This window comes from Emys orbicularis, chromosome 3 (assembly GCF_028017835.1).
Source record: "Emys orbicularis isolate rEmyOrb1 chromosome 3, rEmyOrb1.hap1, whole genome shotgun sequence".
In the NCBI taxonomy this organism is placed as follows: Eukaryota; Metazoa; Chordata; order Testudines; family Emydidae; genus Emys; species Emys orbicularis.
This window is the reverse complement of record NC_088685.1, coordinates 182328879-182344594: the sequence shown is the minus strand read 5'-3', so window position 1 is coordinate 182344594 and position 15716 is coordinate 182328879. Positions and strand designations below refer to the sequence as shown.

The 15716-nt window shown below is 41.4% G+C and overlaps 1 protein-coding gene across 2 annotated transcripts in view; it reads right to left on the bottom strand.

Moving 5' to 3' along the window:
- Window positions 1-15212, bottom strand: part of MSH2 (mutS homolog 2) — a 97239-nt gene extending 82027 nt beyond the window's left edge. The window contains exons 1-5 of one of the 2 annotated variants that reach the window (XM_065400327.1): window positions 15116-15212; window positions 13647-13925; window positions 11999-12145; window positions 9507-9656; window positions 4932-5065 (exon numbers count right to left, since the gene is read on the bottom strand). In XM_065400327.1, the coding sequence (XP_065256399.1) occupies window positions 4932-5065; window positions 9507-9656; window positions 11999-12145; window positions 13647-13871 (656 nt within the window). In that variant the 5' untranslated portion in view covers window positions 13872-13925; window positions 15116-15212. The remainder of the gene's footprint in view (window positions 1-4931; window positions 5066-9506; window positions 9657-11998; window positions 12146-13646; window positions 13926-15115) is intronic. The other variant, XM_065400328.1, reaches the window with a different exon arrangement.
- Window positions 15213-15716: the final 504 nt, after the last annotated feature.

The following is a 15716-nucleotide window of genomic DNA, read 5'->3' as shown; positions in this document are numbered from 1 at the left end:
ATAAGAATTAGTGTAAATAGGGGAGGGTTAGGTTCCAGGGGAAAAAATTTCGCCAGACAAAAGACTCTCAATCTCTATATATACATATACACACACACACACACACAGTATAAGTTTTAAACAGTTTAATATTGTACACAGCAATGATTATTGTGAAGCTTGGTTGAGGTGGTGAAGTCAGAGGGTGGAAGAGAGTGGGATATTTCCCAGGGAATGCCTTGCTGCTAAATGATTAACTAGCACTCAGCTGAGCCCTCAAGGGTTAATACATTGTTGTTAATGTAGCCTCACACAGGAACGTAGGGAGGAGACACAGCATGGCAGAGAGAAACAGACACACACACCATGTGGGGTGGGGGGAGGGGGAAGGAGAGGGACACACAGTGTACACTGACCCCACACTAAGTACATTGCCTTTTTAAGTAGATCAGCAAGTTGAGACAGCAGCTGCTGCCAGCAAGCTCCCTCTGCCCTGAGCCCTGTTGTGTCCCCCCCCACCCCGCTCTGTGGAGATGAGGTACAGGAGCAGGGGGGAGGGGGACACCCTGACATTAGCACCCCTCTTTGCCCCCTTTCTCCCACACAGCAAGCAGGAGGCTCCTGGGAGCAGCTCCAAGGCAGAGAGCAGGAGCAGCACACGGAAGTGGGGGGTGGGACAGCTGAACTACCCGGCAATAAATAGCCTGCTGGGTGGCTACCACACATGGAACTTAGGGGAGCTGATGGGGGGGCTGCCGGTCCACCCTGGTTCCAAGCCCCTATCAGCTAGCTCCAACGGGCTGCTGTTTCTGCAACCAGTGGATAAAGCAGGCAGCTGCCAAACAACGTTATAAGGGAGCATTGCGCAACTTTAAATGAGCATGTTCTCTAATTGATCAGCGATGTAACAAAGCAATGTTAACCAGGACATTAAGTGAGGAGTTACTGTATTAAGCATTCTTGAAAAGGGGTTTATAATGGAAATGCTCAAACAGTTTTAAGCGCTACTATGTCACCTTGTCATCAGATAAAATGTATATCTATATTTTAAACTAGAGGCTTATTGCAAAAGCCAGCAAGTCATATTCATGTCAGTAAAATGACCGCTCATTTCACCTGCATTATTTATAGTAGCTTGTACTGTAAACCAATCACAAGTCACGTTCTGACGTGAAACATCAATTGATCAATCTACATGTTGGAAACTTCCCTGTAGCCATTAGGTGCACTTTCAGGGTTTGTCCAAATTCAAAAGGGGTCTAGTTTAGGTCAGAGTTTGCTAACTCCAACCTAACCAGGATTTTTTTCCCTGGTGTAGATGCAGGCTAATACCTTTCAATCTCAACATAAAAGGCTGATCTCAAACGAAAATTGAAAGGTCCCAACTTCTTCCTTGACTGACAACTGTTCCAGAGCATTGTTACATTATCACTGTGGCTAGCAGAAGTGTTAACTGTCAATACTTTGCAGGGACACATTATTATGTTGTCCTGTCCTGAGAGAAAGTTTGACAGAAAACTGCTTCATAGTATCTCTATAAAACCATTAGTGTTGCCCTGACTAGTTAAAATACTTTGAAAGGTGTTTAAACCCATTACACTAGGTAGCAACAAGTTTTTAAACCCTTAAATAAAACCCATTAGTTTAGCAGAGGTTTTTTTTTTTTTATTTTAGTCTAGAAAAGGTCTTGAATGAATCACTAGAAGCTCAGTGGACAAGGAAATTCTACCCGAACCCCTTGATTTCATCATCCAAATCTCCTTGAATGGTATAAAAATTCCAACATCTAGTAGTCATCTTAACAATAGTTTGAGGCTGCTAGAGCTGGAATTAATTTCCCTAACCAAGGTAAACTGCAGAGGCACCAAAGCAAAATTTAGGAACATCTCAAAATAATCCAGCCAGGTAACCAATGTTAAAGTGCATAATCCTACAGTATATTTAGACTAAACTCTTCAGGGTAGGGACACTTATGTGTTTGTACAATGCTCAGCACAATAGGGCCCAGATCCTGGATTGGGCCCCAGCAACTACCACAATAAGACAACATGCATATAGGACTGAATACGTTCAGTGGAATCAACATTTTTGTTCAAGAAAGCTGAGCAGAAATTATACAGTGAGATTTTTCAGAAAGATGAGGATGCACTACAGACTAAAGGAATCAGCCAAATATACCCTGTATGAGAGCTCACCAAGAAGCATGATACAGCAACCTCTACTTTTCAGTCAGCAGAATTTCTAGTTTCTCAGGATTTCAAATGTCTGCAAAACAGCAAGGACTTTCACAGGCTATTTTTATAGTCAGTAATGTTACACACTGTAATCAATATTTTGTATTAGCTCTTACTATCTGTGTACCCAGACTTAGTGATATCAGTATAAGAAACACATTGATTGCAAAGCACAAAGCAACAGCCTCCTACATCTGCTTCCTAAGCAACTCCACACAGGGATGGCTAGGTAGTCAGTTTCCTTTGTACAGCTGTGGTCTGTTTCCTTTATAAAGGAAAAAGGACTGGGTAAAACCCAGAAATGCAAGTGTACGGAATCCCTGCTTTCCTTGTGTTTATTAGAAGCTGCTCCAGCAAAAGGTCACATGTTCTAACAGCAATGGCTTTAGATGCATTTTCTCCAGTGTATAAGTTATAGGCACATTTGTATTCTGATTGCTATTCCTCTACTCTGCTTTAACCACCAACATGTACACCTCTACCCCGATATAACGTGGTCGTGGGGAGCCAAAAATCCCTACCACGTTATAGGTGAAACGCTGTTATATCTGGGTAGGGGCAGCAGGGCTCCAGCGGTGATTTAAAGGGCCCAGGGCTCCCCGCAGCAGCTGGAGCCCCGGACCCTTTAAAGTGCAGCCAGAGCCCGGCTGCTACCGCGCTATATGCGAACCCGTGTTATATCAGGTCGTGTTATAGCGGGGTAGAGGTGTATAATTGGATGTCAATTATTCTGCACATGTAAAACTAATGCTATGTACTTCCTCAGTAACTAGTGTAAATACAGTTGCATCAGCCATTTAGTTCCAAAGGATGACCATCTTATACCACCTACAGATCTCAATTGTGGGGCAAGATTTTGCAGCCATACTAGCCAAACAGGGTCTGGAGGGGTTTGTACTGTTTTCCATGAGACTTGCAGCATTTGATGTTGCTTAGAAATGGTGATGGTACATTAGCATGTGCACACTTCATGTTAATACTGAACCAATGATGCATTAAAGTGATTGGGGGGGAGGGTACAGCTGGAGGCATCATTTGAAAAAAGAAGGTTTAAGTTTCCATGGCACTTTTTCATAAAAATGAAACCAGTGGTTACTCTCAAACCCATTCCACTTAACTTCTACCTACAAATCTCAGCTGAACATATCAATGGGTCTGCTTTCCTGAATAGTGTAACATTGCTGTGTACTGTTAAATAACTGTAGTGTTCTACTCCACAGATAACTGCATTTCATTGGCAGTGAAGCAATTCCCATATTGTATGCATATGAAATAAAGTGCTTTGGAATCCTTCAAAATTTTAACTTTAGTGTACAGTACGATCTTGCTAATTCACATCAAGAGGGAGATAGATTGCAAAAGATTAATCTATCAACATTTTATTTTTCAAAGTATTTACTTCTAGAAAGTATACATCCAAAAATATTTAATAAATGTCAATTGGTATTCTATTGTTTAACAGTGCAATTAATTGCGATTATTTTTTTTAAATCGTGATTAATTTTGTGTGTTAATTACGTGAGTTACCCGTGATTAATCAACAGCCCTAATTGCAGCATATACAGTGTTTTATATAAGCATGTCAAGCGATATCTGTAAGGCACCATCTGAAAACCGGCTTTGGGGGCCATTTCAAAGTTAAAATCAGAATTCCCTGGCCTCCCTTTTTGTACTTTGCAATATAATTTTAAAATGTACATGTACACACACAAACCTGCTATCCATCTGAGAACATGAAAGGATAACTCAGTTATTTTAGCACGTGTTAAAAATGTCATTTGTCTGCTTAGAGAGATTATGATCAAGATGTCACAAGGCAAACAAGTTACTTCTCAAAAACAGCCTCTGACCTTGAACTTGTATGTCTAGGAGGAAATAAAAGCTAACTAACCATTCCCACTGAGTGGGAGTGTGCCAAAAGCTCCATGAAGTACTCTAAGGATTTTGATACTATTATTCATTTTACAAAGAAGGCACTCAGATACTATGGTGATGGGCTGCAGCATAAAGCCCCAAGATAGATATAAATAGTCCACTCTATGTGTGGAGAAGTATTTGATCTGCATAAGTATTGATCTGCAAAGTAAGCGTCTATAAAAGGTGGACAAGTCCCTCCACTCAGAAGGTAACATTCCTAATGGTGCGATCTAGATGTGCTATCCTATGTAAGTGATCACTGAGGTGTCTAAATGTTCTGTTAACACAATGAAGGCATTTTCAAAATGGGCTGGGAGACCAGAGTATTCATACTGTGTATAGTTTACTTTTAGATAAGAATCAGAAAGTGGCTGCTGCATTTACATAGCCTGAGTCTTAAGTGTTCAAAACAGTAAGCCTATTGCTGCTCCACGCCCCTGTAACTTGTGACTTATGATTAAGTATAAAGGATTATAACTAGGAGGGTTCAGTTTAGTGACCTGATACATTAATCCTTCTAATAGATGTAAATCGATTAGAGAAAAAAGCCCTTTACTCCAAGTATAATGTACCACCTAACACATTCTGTAAACAAATTTACATTATCCTCTACAGAAATCTGTAAGTGCTTGTTAGTCTATTTCCAATAGAAAGTAAACATTTCAACCTTGAAAAGCTGTTTCTGATAAAGACTAGTCTTAGTTTTGCTAAAAAACAAAACAAAAAATGTGACCAGACTCCTATCTGTAGTGTAAGGATTTGCAGTGAAGTGATCAGATGCATACCAATATGTATGTTTACCTTTCTTCTATTCTGTTCTTGTCCGTAAGTGGCTGTTTGATCCACTGATTAACCAGTCTTTGCCCTTGAGGAGTTTTGCACTTATTTAATAACCCAACCAATGACTGTGTACTGTTGGCATTTTCAACAGAACTCTGAAAACAGAAAAATAGAAATGATTTAAAAAATAAATAGAGGGTATGGCAAAAAAAACAACTGCAGCTTGGTAGAACATTTGAGTTTTCTAGTTTTACATTTCTGACACAATTAAATTTAGCATAATAATGGCATTTTGTGGTACTATAGGCTACAACCTTTAAACCAGGTCTGTTCAGATTATAGTACACTATCTTCAGTGTCTGGTTAGATATTAACTGCAGACATGCTGTGTGTACCTGCACAGCTTTATATCTTTGAACGAGCTATACAAAATTCAGCCAGCAGGAAATTCTCAGACACATTTAACATGCAAAAATAGCTGCTACATCTGCTTCAAAACCTTCAAGTCTCAACTTGGGTGGAGGGGTTTGTAGTACTGATCTCTTCTATCTCACCCTCTCAAACACACCTATAATTAAAATCAAACAGCTTCAAATGGAAATCCAGTCTCAGGTCTGATTTCACTATCAGAGAGAGATACACTATAGTAATGGAGAGAGTGTCCAGAAGAGAGAAATGGAATTAAGCAAGGTATAATAGTTTAAAATGCTGGGAAGTAAGAACCTTATTTTGGCAAAGTACAATAGCCACAGTCAACATATTGGAGAACTGTACACTACTATGAAATATCAAGCTGAGTGCAAGCAGACCCAAGACCCAATACTATTTTAAAAATTAGTCATATAAATAAAGTATTTTGGAGTTGGCATAACAGTTTACTTTGTTATAGTAGACACTGGCACTTTATGTAAAAGAAATATTTACTCTATTGTATGTAATAGTTAAGTGTGTGTTTAAAAATACATACCTATTCAACTGACCGACAGTAGAACAGATATTTGGTTTTACATCTCTTCAAAGGTTTCCTAGCAAACTTTATTTTTCTGCACTTGCCAATCTATATTACCATTTTATGGCTCAGGCAGCATGTGGAACTACATTACATCAACTGTGCTATCAGTCAGAATCTTCCTGCCTCAGAGTGATTGACTCAAATTGTAAAGTATGTAAGAAGAGACTTCATAACAGATTTTTTTATTTAGATGAAACACTAGTCAAGAGAGAAAAGCCTGACATTCAAGCAGTAGTGCCATGTGGCAGGCTCTTTGTTCCCAGGCTGGCAACAATCCCAAGGACAGATTAGGAAGTGCCTTACCCAGAAGGCAGCAAATGCATAGGCTGTTTATTGAGCCACATCCATTGTCTTTGGAGAGAGCCATTTCCAGCTCATTTTACCTACTTAGACACACCCTGTCAATCCTAGCTCAAGATGTTGCATTGTAGTAATTATAGCAGAGAGAATCAGGACAAAGCTTTGAGCAGCATGGGTAAAATAAAGATACCAAGAAAAATTGATTGAAGTTGCTCCCCTGATGCAAGTATGGAGAGAGAAAAACAAAACAAAAAAAGCAGTGAAGTCCTTAATTTTGCTGTCTGAACTGCTTTGTTTTCACCCTGTAATTACTCTGGTTCTGAAGTTATATCTAATGTATCACTTACAAGTTACAATTTAGCTATTTCTAAGAGTTATTTAAAACACATTTTTAATCTGTAAACTGTCATATCAAAGATTCTTGTTTAGTGTGTCTAGGTGATTTTCAAATCAAATCTGCTTGGTTTACAAGAAGAGAGGCAACTCCTCTGACATTCTGCAAATTCAACCATGAATCTGAATGACAAGCTGAGTTTTTTGGGTGTCACAATATTCTACAGTTGGAGTTTGGTTAACACCAACTATGATGAAAAAGACAATAGAATCCATCTTGTTCTCTGAAAGATATATTGCTCTGCAATGCTAACAGGAATAAGGAATAGCAAGTTCGATTAGGGAGAAGTTGTGTTTCAGAATTTGCTTTTGTTCCAATTTGGAATAAAAGCAAAGTTACCAAAAATTTTAGGCAAACCAGAGATCATCAACATTTCATTTTGGAATGACAAAAATATGGTGTGCTCCTGAAACAAAATGTGAAATGTAGGCTATGGCTACACTTGCAGATGTAGAGCACCAGGAGTTAAACCAGCCCTCAGAGACAGCAGCAGGGAAAGTGCTGCCGTGTGTTCACACTGTCAGCTGCAAGCGCAGTGGCATGGCCCCATTAGCAGCTCTTGCAAAGCTACAGAGAGCGTGCATTGTGGTAGCTATCCCAGTGTGCAAGTGGCCGCAGCGTGCTTTTCAAATGGGGGTGGGGGGGGTGGAACCGGACAGGGAGTATGTTGTGGGTATGGGGGGGGGAGAGACAGCGTGTTTTGGGGGGCAGAGAGTGTGTCAGCATGCTCTCTTGTAAGTTCAGACAGCAGAAGGGGGAAACCCGACATCAGCCCCCCCCCCCCCCCCCCCCACACACACACACACCTCTGCAGCAGGAGCATTTCACAGTACTGGTTTGCTTTGTGTCCCGGAGCAGATAAGCATGGCGGCTGTCAGAAACAGAGCTTTGAAAGGGGATATACGCATGCCTGCAGCGAGTTCAAAACAATGACGAGAGTGGCCACTTGACTTCAAGGGATTATGGGATGTTTCCGGAGGCCAATCACAGCGCAGTAATCAACACATCGTCCACACCAACACCCCAGCGTTTCAGCCAGGGCGCAGCAAGTTTTATGCTTCTCGTGGAGGTGGATTACCAGGGGCGCTTCAGCCATGGAGTACAGGCGCTCTACGTGCCTTGCCAGTGTGGACACCTCAGGAGTTAGAGTGCATTAAATCAGCCCCAGGCGCCCTAATTTGCAAGTTGTCATTCACTGATTCTTAGATATGAAACTAACAAGGATTCCACTGCCATAAGCTCTTAGGGCTGATGGGCTCCCTGCTTGAGCCTGGGTTCTCAGGTCATCCGGGGTCCCTGACACTGAGCTGTGAGTCTGGAGGTCATAGGACCAACTCCCAGGGTCTGCTACACAGAGGCAGCCCCACCATGCAGACTGCCTCAGGCTGGTGACCTCAGCGCTTCCAATTTCCTGGGCCAGTTGGAAGCCCTGAGAATGCCTGGCCCTGGTGTAGTCTGTATGGCAGGGCTGTCCCAGAGCCACAGGTTTTGGAACCTGATTCTAGGAATCAAAGCTCCCAGCTCCACAGCAGGGACCCTGGAAGCCCAGGCTTGAGAACGGGAGCTCAGAAGCTTTGAGTGCCAGACCCAGCAGGGTCCCTGGAACACCAGCAAGTTTCCAACAGAAACCTGCCGGTTTCAACAAGACTTTCACCAAATCTATTACAGATTTCACCAAACATTCCACTTCAGCAAATTTGCATTTTAAAGTCAGAAGATCTATTGTGTAAATAAGGTGTCATTTTACTAAGCTACTTTTTGATCCCCTGCATTGGGGACTTTTAGGACTATATTTTGAGCTTGCTCTATGCAACACCTCCCTTAAATAAAAGCCCATCTTCAAATGGGAATTTCCCAAAATTAGATGGGAAGAGTCCTCCCAATGCCATGAATCTAGTCAGAAAATTACATCTGTCCCAGTCTCCCAGGCAGGAACTCAGGAAGGAGAGGAGTTTAGAAGGTGCAGCTCCCAAGAACTCCTGCATAAAGCTGGAGAAGGGAATGGAGCAGACGTTCCCCTCCCTAAACTCTTGGGCATAGCAGGAGAAGGCGGCAAGAATGTTCAGGCTTCTCCTTTCTCCCTGGGCTAGCAAGCCTAGGTGCCAGATCGGAGTTCTTTATTCCCTGGAATCTCCAGGAGCCTCTCTTTTGTGGAGTGGGGAAGTAGTACTCTACTCCCTGGGCTTCTTCCATGGGCCCCAAAGTAGCTCACTTTGTAGCTCAGGCCAAGAAGCACTAAGCAGAATCTGGTAAGAAAAAAAAGTACAAGTGAAATCAGCATATACACCAGTGTTTGAACTACTTCTCTGTGGGTACAGTCAGCAAATACACCAAAGATGACATTCGGCCGTTTGTTTTAAAAAGGCTACGCTGACAGTGCCCATTTAAATATGTCAAAGTTTCTTCAGCAGAACTGTCAAAGGAATCTGTTTACTGACTGCTGTAAGTTGTACCTTGCATCACTTCCTGCTCAATAAGAGGAGCACTGTGGCAAGTCCCTTTCCCTTCCCCCCCCCCCCGGTGTGGTTATAAGTGAGGTAGGATTCTGCATGCAAATAAATGAGACTGAAAATACTAAGCTGCAGCCACTGGAGATGGGAACCCCTCTGGATCTGCCTGCTGGGAATTCCTGTAGGAGTTAGATAAAGTCCCCCACTCTGCTTGCTTTTTTCTAGGAAGTTACACAGCATTAGAGTGGCCAAACAAAAAAACAAAAACAAAAAAAAAAACAGAAACCAGAAATTAGAATCTCCGATTACGCACCACCACAGCTATAAAGGATTTTCGGGGTAGTCTGTATTGTGAGGCTACTATCAAGTAGCAAAGTGTATACTTTTGTGAATTAAACTGGAAGCAAGTTCATTAGTTTAAATACATGTTTGTTTCTTACCTGGAAAAGGTTAAGGGCTCGAACAGCTGCATTATCCAGTATCATATATTGACTGAGGTCAAAGCTAGTCAATTCAAATTGTCCAAAGTTAGATTCATCCGACAAGAGCTCTAAATACTTGATAACGGCCGACAAGGATGAAACAGCAACCTAAAGTTACAAAGGTGTGTTACAGTAAAACAAAATAGTTCTATCGGACAACAGATGCTTTTATAGAATTACAAACAATATCCAAGAGTAGCTTCTCAGAGTCATGTCAACTTAAAAAAAAAAAAAAAAAACCAAAAAGCAAACAAATATTCTGACTGTCTGATGAGACTTTAGCCTAAAACAGGAATTCATAATGCCCTCGGAACTTGGGTTACACGCAGGTTCATCAAACCTGTGTTGATTTACAAAATCCAGTAAGTGTGAAGATGAATATGTCTTACGCATTTCCACAGAACTGGTTACCAGGAACCTTAGAAATCACAGAATACAAAGTATTTTAGTATATATTTAGAGCATGCTCTAAATATATGTTCAAAATATTCAGAAACAAAAAAAAAATTTACATTTGTTATGGTTGTTTGCCATCAAACCATAAAAAAAATTAGGAAATAAAAAGTTCAGCATTAAACTTCAGCTACACTTGAGAAGAACGAATGGCAAGTAAGGATAGCCTTTGCATGTGCATCTAGCTTTCGAAAGCCTAGTATCTTGAAGTAGTTAGGTAGGAGATAAAAGGAACTATCCCTGGCTCCCAACTCAAATCCAGATGAGACCAAAGGGAATAGAATATTTTTGTGAGAAACTGCTTAACACTGCATGTGCTTACACAAGTGTTTAAATCTGCATCTGTTTTCACTGAAGTACTATGGAAGAAGCTGTTACTGCTGCTCCCATGGTACCGTCACACATGCTTACTCCCTGAGCCACCCAACAAGAACTACCCTTCTGTGCCTCTTGAGGCTGTCCAAGCAGCAGAAGTAACCATACCTTTTCCTAACACATGAACTGTGACCCTAGGAAACCCTCAGCGCCAACAGGCGAAGTGTTCACTGTTCTGTAACAGTAACTCGTAACAGGCCTGACAAACTCACTACACCTAGCACACCACTTTTATGGTACTTATCCAGAAATGATGTCATGTAAGATTAAATGAAAGCCAGAATCACACACTAAACTTACTGTGAAATGTATGTATAGATATGTAAAAAGGCAGGAGGGTAACAAGGTGACTCTCAGGGCTGGGGACCCCGAGACCCATCACATCGACTCCATAAAGTCGAAGAAGCCATTAATGGAATAAGAGAACATCACCTCTCCCACTCGTGACCTATTGCAAAAAGTCAAACAAATTAAGCAATGCACGCAGGATTTTACGCCCTACCATCCTTACCATTCCGAACCTGCATTATAGTCTATTGTGCCTAGCTGTGGCAGGCAAGTTGGCCCTCCCATGAGATTTCTGCCTAGAAAGGTCACTGCACAACTGCCACAGCACAAAAAACACAGGATGTTCTCACATATGCAGAGGTCAGCCATGCAGAAGCTGGTCTGGCTGGCCGGTTCCATTTGCTATGACTAACCTAAATGTGTAATTAAAGATTTAGGGAGCATTAAGTCATAAAAATGAGACTTGCAATTAGTTATGAAGGCACAAGGCCTGCAGTCACGCCTATTCCTTCTGGGATTGAATTCCATAGTCTAATTCCAACTCCTGGTGCCCTCTACTGCAATCACAAGCTTCCTCCTATAAAAACATGACTGCTTCCTTGAGAGTAAGTGTTATGGCAAGTCAGCGTGAGAGCACAAGCGCTGTCAGGCAGCTATGCCCAATTCCTTAAAGAGCTTTGAATGTCACATCAGGACCTTAAAATGGGATTCTATTCCATAGGGAACCAATACAGAAAGCATTAATTTAGAGGTCAGATCTCAGACCTTTATGATAAGTTTCAGACCATAGGAATAAGTACCACTTAATAAGCCCATGAAGAAGAGTATGATTCCACAACCACCCTAAGTACAGAAATGTAAAAGCACCATGACAAATTTAAAATTCTCTCTCATTTATGCTTTAGTAGTCCCTAGTAATAGTGTTTTTTCCTTTTAAAAGTGCCTATTAAAGAATCAACTACAAGGTGATGTAGTTTCAGTAGTCGGGGAAAGCGTTAAAAGAATCTTACAGACTTCAAACTTCCCCTCTAAACATTTGACATTACGAAAGCAGTGACACCAGTATAGTGAAATCAAAGTTAAACACTATTGCTCTATCTCATTTAAAAGTATTGTTCACATTTTAGTGGTGCTCAAATATGCCAGATATTGGACAAAGAAAGGCAGTCTGTATCCTGAAGAGTTTACAGTCTGATTAACAACAAAGTCAGACAAGAGGAAGAAAGGAATACAGTAAAAGCAGAGTGGTCAGTCGACAATTGACAGTGTTCCATTTTTAAAAAAATGTGCATTATCAATCACTATTCTATCTGCAGCTGCTACAAGTTACTCACCTGTTTTTCTAGCTCTGGTAATGTTGCACTAGTCACTTGCTCTTCCTTTTTTGATTTTAGCAAGCGGTTGAGATCCTGCACAATATCTTTTGTTGTGAATTCAGCCTTTTTTCGGTCTGTAATCATGATTCCTCCTCTTTGAATGATCTGTTGTGTATAAGTTATAATAAGTCATTTCCAGTTCTCAAGAGAGTGAAAGTGAACTACACAGAGTATTCTCAAAGACAAGTTGTTAATTTGTATTCAATTGTTAGATAGGTTTTTACTTTAAGGGTATGTCTAAATTACGTCTCCGTACAGCCACCGCAGTAATTAAATCACTTTTTACTCCTGAGGGAATTCTGCACCACTGTGCACATGCAGAATTCACGTCCCCTGAAGATTTCTTTGCTTCCCCGCAGAGAAATGGCTTTCTGACAGAGAAGCAAAGAGAAGCCGCAAGAGCAGTCACAGGGCTGAGCGTGCGAAACTCTGTCCCTCTCACTTGCTATCTTGGTGTGCCTGACTTGGAGGGGCAGGACCCTGGGGCATAGGCGCCAACTCCGTTGGTGCTCCGGGGCTGGAGCACCCACAGGGAAAAATTGGTGGGGGCTCTGCACCCACCAGGAGCTCCCCGCCCCACCCCCCTGCCCCAGCTCACCTCTGCCTCCGCTCCGCCTCCTCCCCTGAGCACACCGCTGCATCCTGCTTCTCCTCCCTCCCAGCACTTGCGCCACGAAACAGCTTTTTCGCGCGGCAAGCCTGGGAGGGAGTGGGAACGCTGCACACTTGGGGGAGGAGGTGGGGCCGGGATTTGGGGAGGGGTCCAATAGGGGTGGAGTTAGGGCGGGGACTTTGGGGCTAGGGTGGAGTCGGGGCAGGGGCACGAGCACCCACCTGCGCAGAAAAAAGTTGGTGCCTGTGCCCTGGGGTGTTTCTGGGCAGGCCTGGCCCTTCTGCTGCGTCAGGGTTCAGTGTAGCCTCATCACCGAGTCAGTGTCGGGGGGGGGGGGGGGGGGGGAGAGAAGAGGGGAGTAGCCCTGTAGGATCATCTCCCACCTCTGTGCAGCCAGGGGTCTATGCTCCCCGCTGCCATGCTGGAGCCACATTTATTTATTGACAAATAAAATGTGCAGAAATTTTATTTTTTTGGTGCAGAATTCCCTCAGAAGTACAGACTTTTGCATGTCCCCACTACATTCCTTGTGTTAGTGGTGCATGACCCACCAGGAGTGCTTACACCAATTTAACTGTCAGTGTGGGGCAACAGTCCATGTAAGCAACACAGTGTCTATACAAACACTGTGTCAACCTAACTATGTCAACCTAAGCACTACGCCTCTCGCGCAGGTGGAATAATTAAATCGGCATAGTGGGCATTACATCAGCAGGAGCAACATTTTAGTGTAGACACTTAGAATTAGGTTGACGTGAGCTGCCTTGTGTAGATCTAACTCTAGACCGTAGACCAGGGTTAACAGTATCTTTTGTTGATTAAAACATGCAAGTGATGCGTGTATCATCCAGAATTCCTTCAAGTTAATTTATTAATCCTGTTCATTTCTTAGCCTTTATTGAGCTTAGTTCACGACTTATTTCAGAGCTTTTTCTTCCCATTCTCAATTAATACAAATATAAATCAGTCAGTCCACATATTCAGCCCACTTACGTGCCGTAGTTTTCCCATATCTCCAGCAGTCTCTCCTCCTGGTAGCACACATTCCTTAGGTCCAATTTGAACCAGCAGAGCTTCAAGGTTTGAGAATTGATCATTATCTGGAAACTCACAGACACCCAGCTTCCTGAGCGTAGTATCGACATACCCAACTCCAACTATTCTTTGTCCATCAGCAGTATATAGCTTAACACCCACAACACCAATGGCAGTCGACATGTCATTATTGCCAAAGAGAATTTCCTCAAACTGGGCAAGGTTACCTGGAGAACCCTATTTGAGAAAGAAAGCTTAGAATAGCACTACAATTTTTTTCTAATCTCTTGCAGAACAAACATTGTCAAGGTTAGTAGAACAAATTGGGTTTTTTTGCATTTCAGTGAAATCAGAGTTCTAAGACATCGCAAACTTTAAAATCAGTCTGAATGGAAATAAAAAGCAAATATGATAATTAACTACATTATAAGTTTGTATCCAATAAAATCCACTCCCGGTGCAATTGGATTCCCAAACTATATTGAAATCTGAAACTGCTTTTAAAATAAGACAACGGGGGTGAGGTAATATCTTTTATTAGATAAACTTCAAAAGCTTGTGGCTCTCACTAACAGAATATACACAGAGTTCTTCTTCAGGTCTCAGGTCTTCTTCAGGCTCTGTGTAAGCTCAAAACCTTGCATCTCACCAACAGAAGTTGGTCCAATAAAAGACATTACCTTACCCACCTTGTCTCTCTACTATTTTGGGACCAACACAACTACAACACTGCATTCAAACTAAGAGGTTAATTTGAACTACCTTTCTAGTCTGAAATTATGTTACTCTAATCCATAAGTGTCAAAACACCCAACCTGTATTTGTGGACCACAGGACATTCAGATTCTACACAGTTTTAGCTTTTGATTAAAATAAATTTCCTGTCCTAATGATTGCAAAGAAAGCCTAAATATGATTAATACAATGTTGTCTTTGGAGTGTGAGGATATAAACATTTTGGAAGATGCAGTGTAGTGATTTTTTGATGCTGTAAAACATAGTAATATAATATGTTTGTACATACATGCTTTTTTTTTATTAAAGGCACAAAGGGACAAATGAAATACACCATGCTCGCAGTACATAAAATAGACAGGGTTCTAACTTTTCAAACTATTAAGACTATACTTGCAGAAAAAAATTATGAATTTAAACCTCTAGCCATACAGTAAGTCAGTTGCCCTGAAGCTCCCCTTAGAGCATCATATGGCACACCTGCAGTGCAGGATCCACCCACCCTGGAGTAGTGGGGAAATGCTGGGACATACAAAAAGGTGGCTGACACCCCCCTCTGCCCCCCCCCCAAATCATATGGCCAATTGGAGGCACTGAAAGCCTGTAAGAAAGTTTGAAATTGGACGAATAGAAGTATAGTAAACATCTGCATTTTTTCCACTTTGATCATATATGGAGATAGAAAATTGTACCTTGTATGCCAAATACCAGTCATTCTCTTTGGTAGATTTACTTCCTGCTTTGTTCTTGTAAATTTCAACTCTGTACTGACGAACCAGAAGTAGATCTCTCAGAAAAGATTCAAAGTTCATTTTACTAAGCACAACACTCTCGAGTTTCTGATTGCCTACAGGAAAAGAGAATAAAATATTTGTAAGGTAAACATAACTATTGGTTTTCTTACATACATTCTGTAATTGAGAGCTCTGCAAAGGATAAATTTAATAACCTTTAGACTAGAGGATACAGTATTACTTTGACAAGCAAGGAAGAAACAAGCACATAAATTCCAAGAATCAAAATAAAAACATCTCACTTAATTGTAAAGAATATGTGGATTTCCAAGTGTTAAGAACAGATACAGATTCTGTAGAAAACTTGATTTACCCAGAAAGAAACCAATCCATTTCAAAAATTTTCACTAATCTAGAAAATTGATCTACTTTTTAGATAGATAGAATGCACATTAACTCAGAAAAACCTGTACATCACCATAAAGCCCACTAGCCTAAGGAAACAATGCGTAGCTGACAACATCCTTGTTTTTACTCTTATTTAAGTCCACCAAATTTG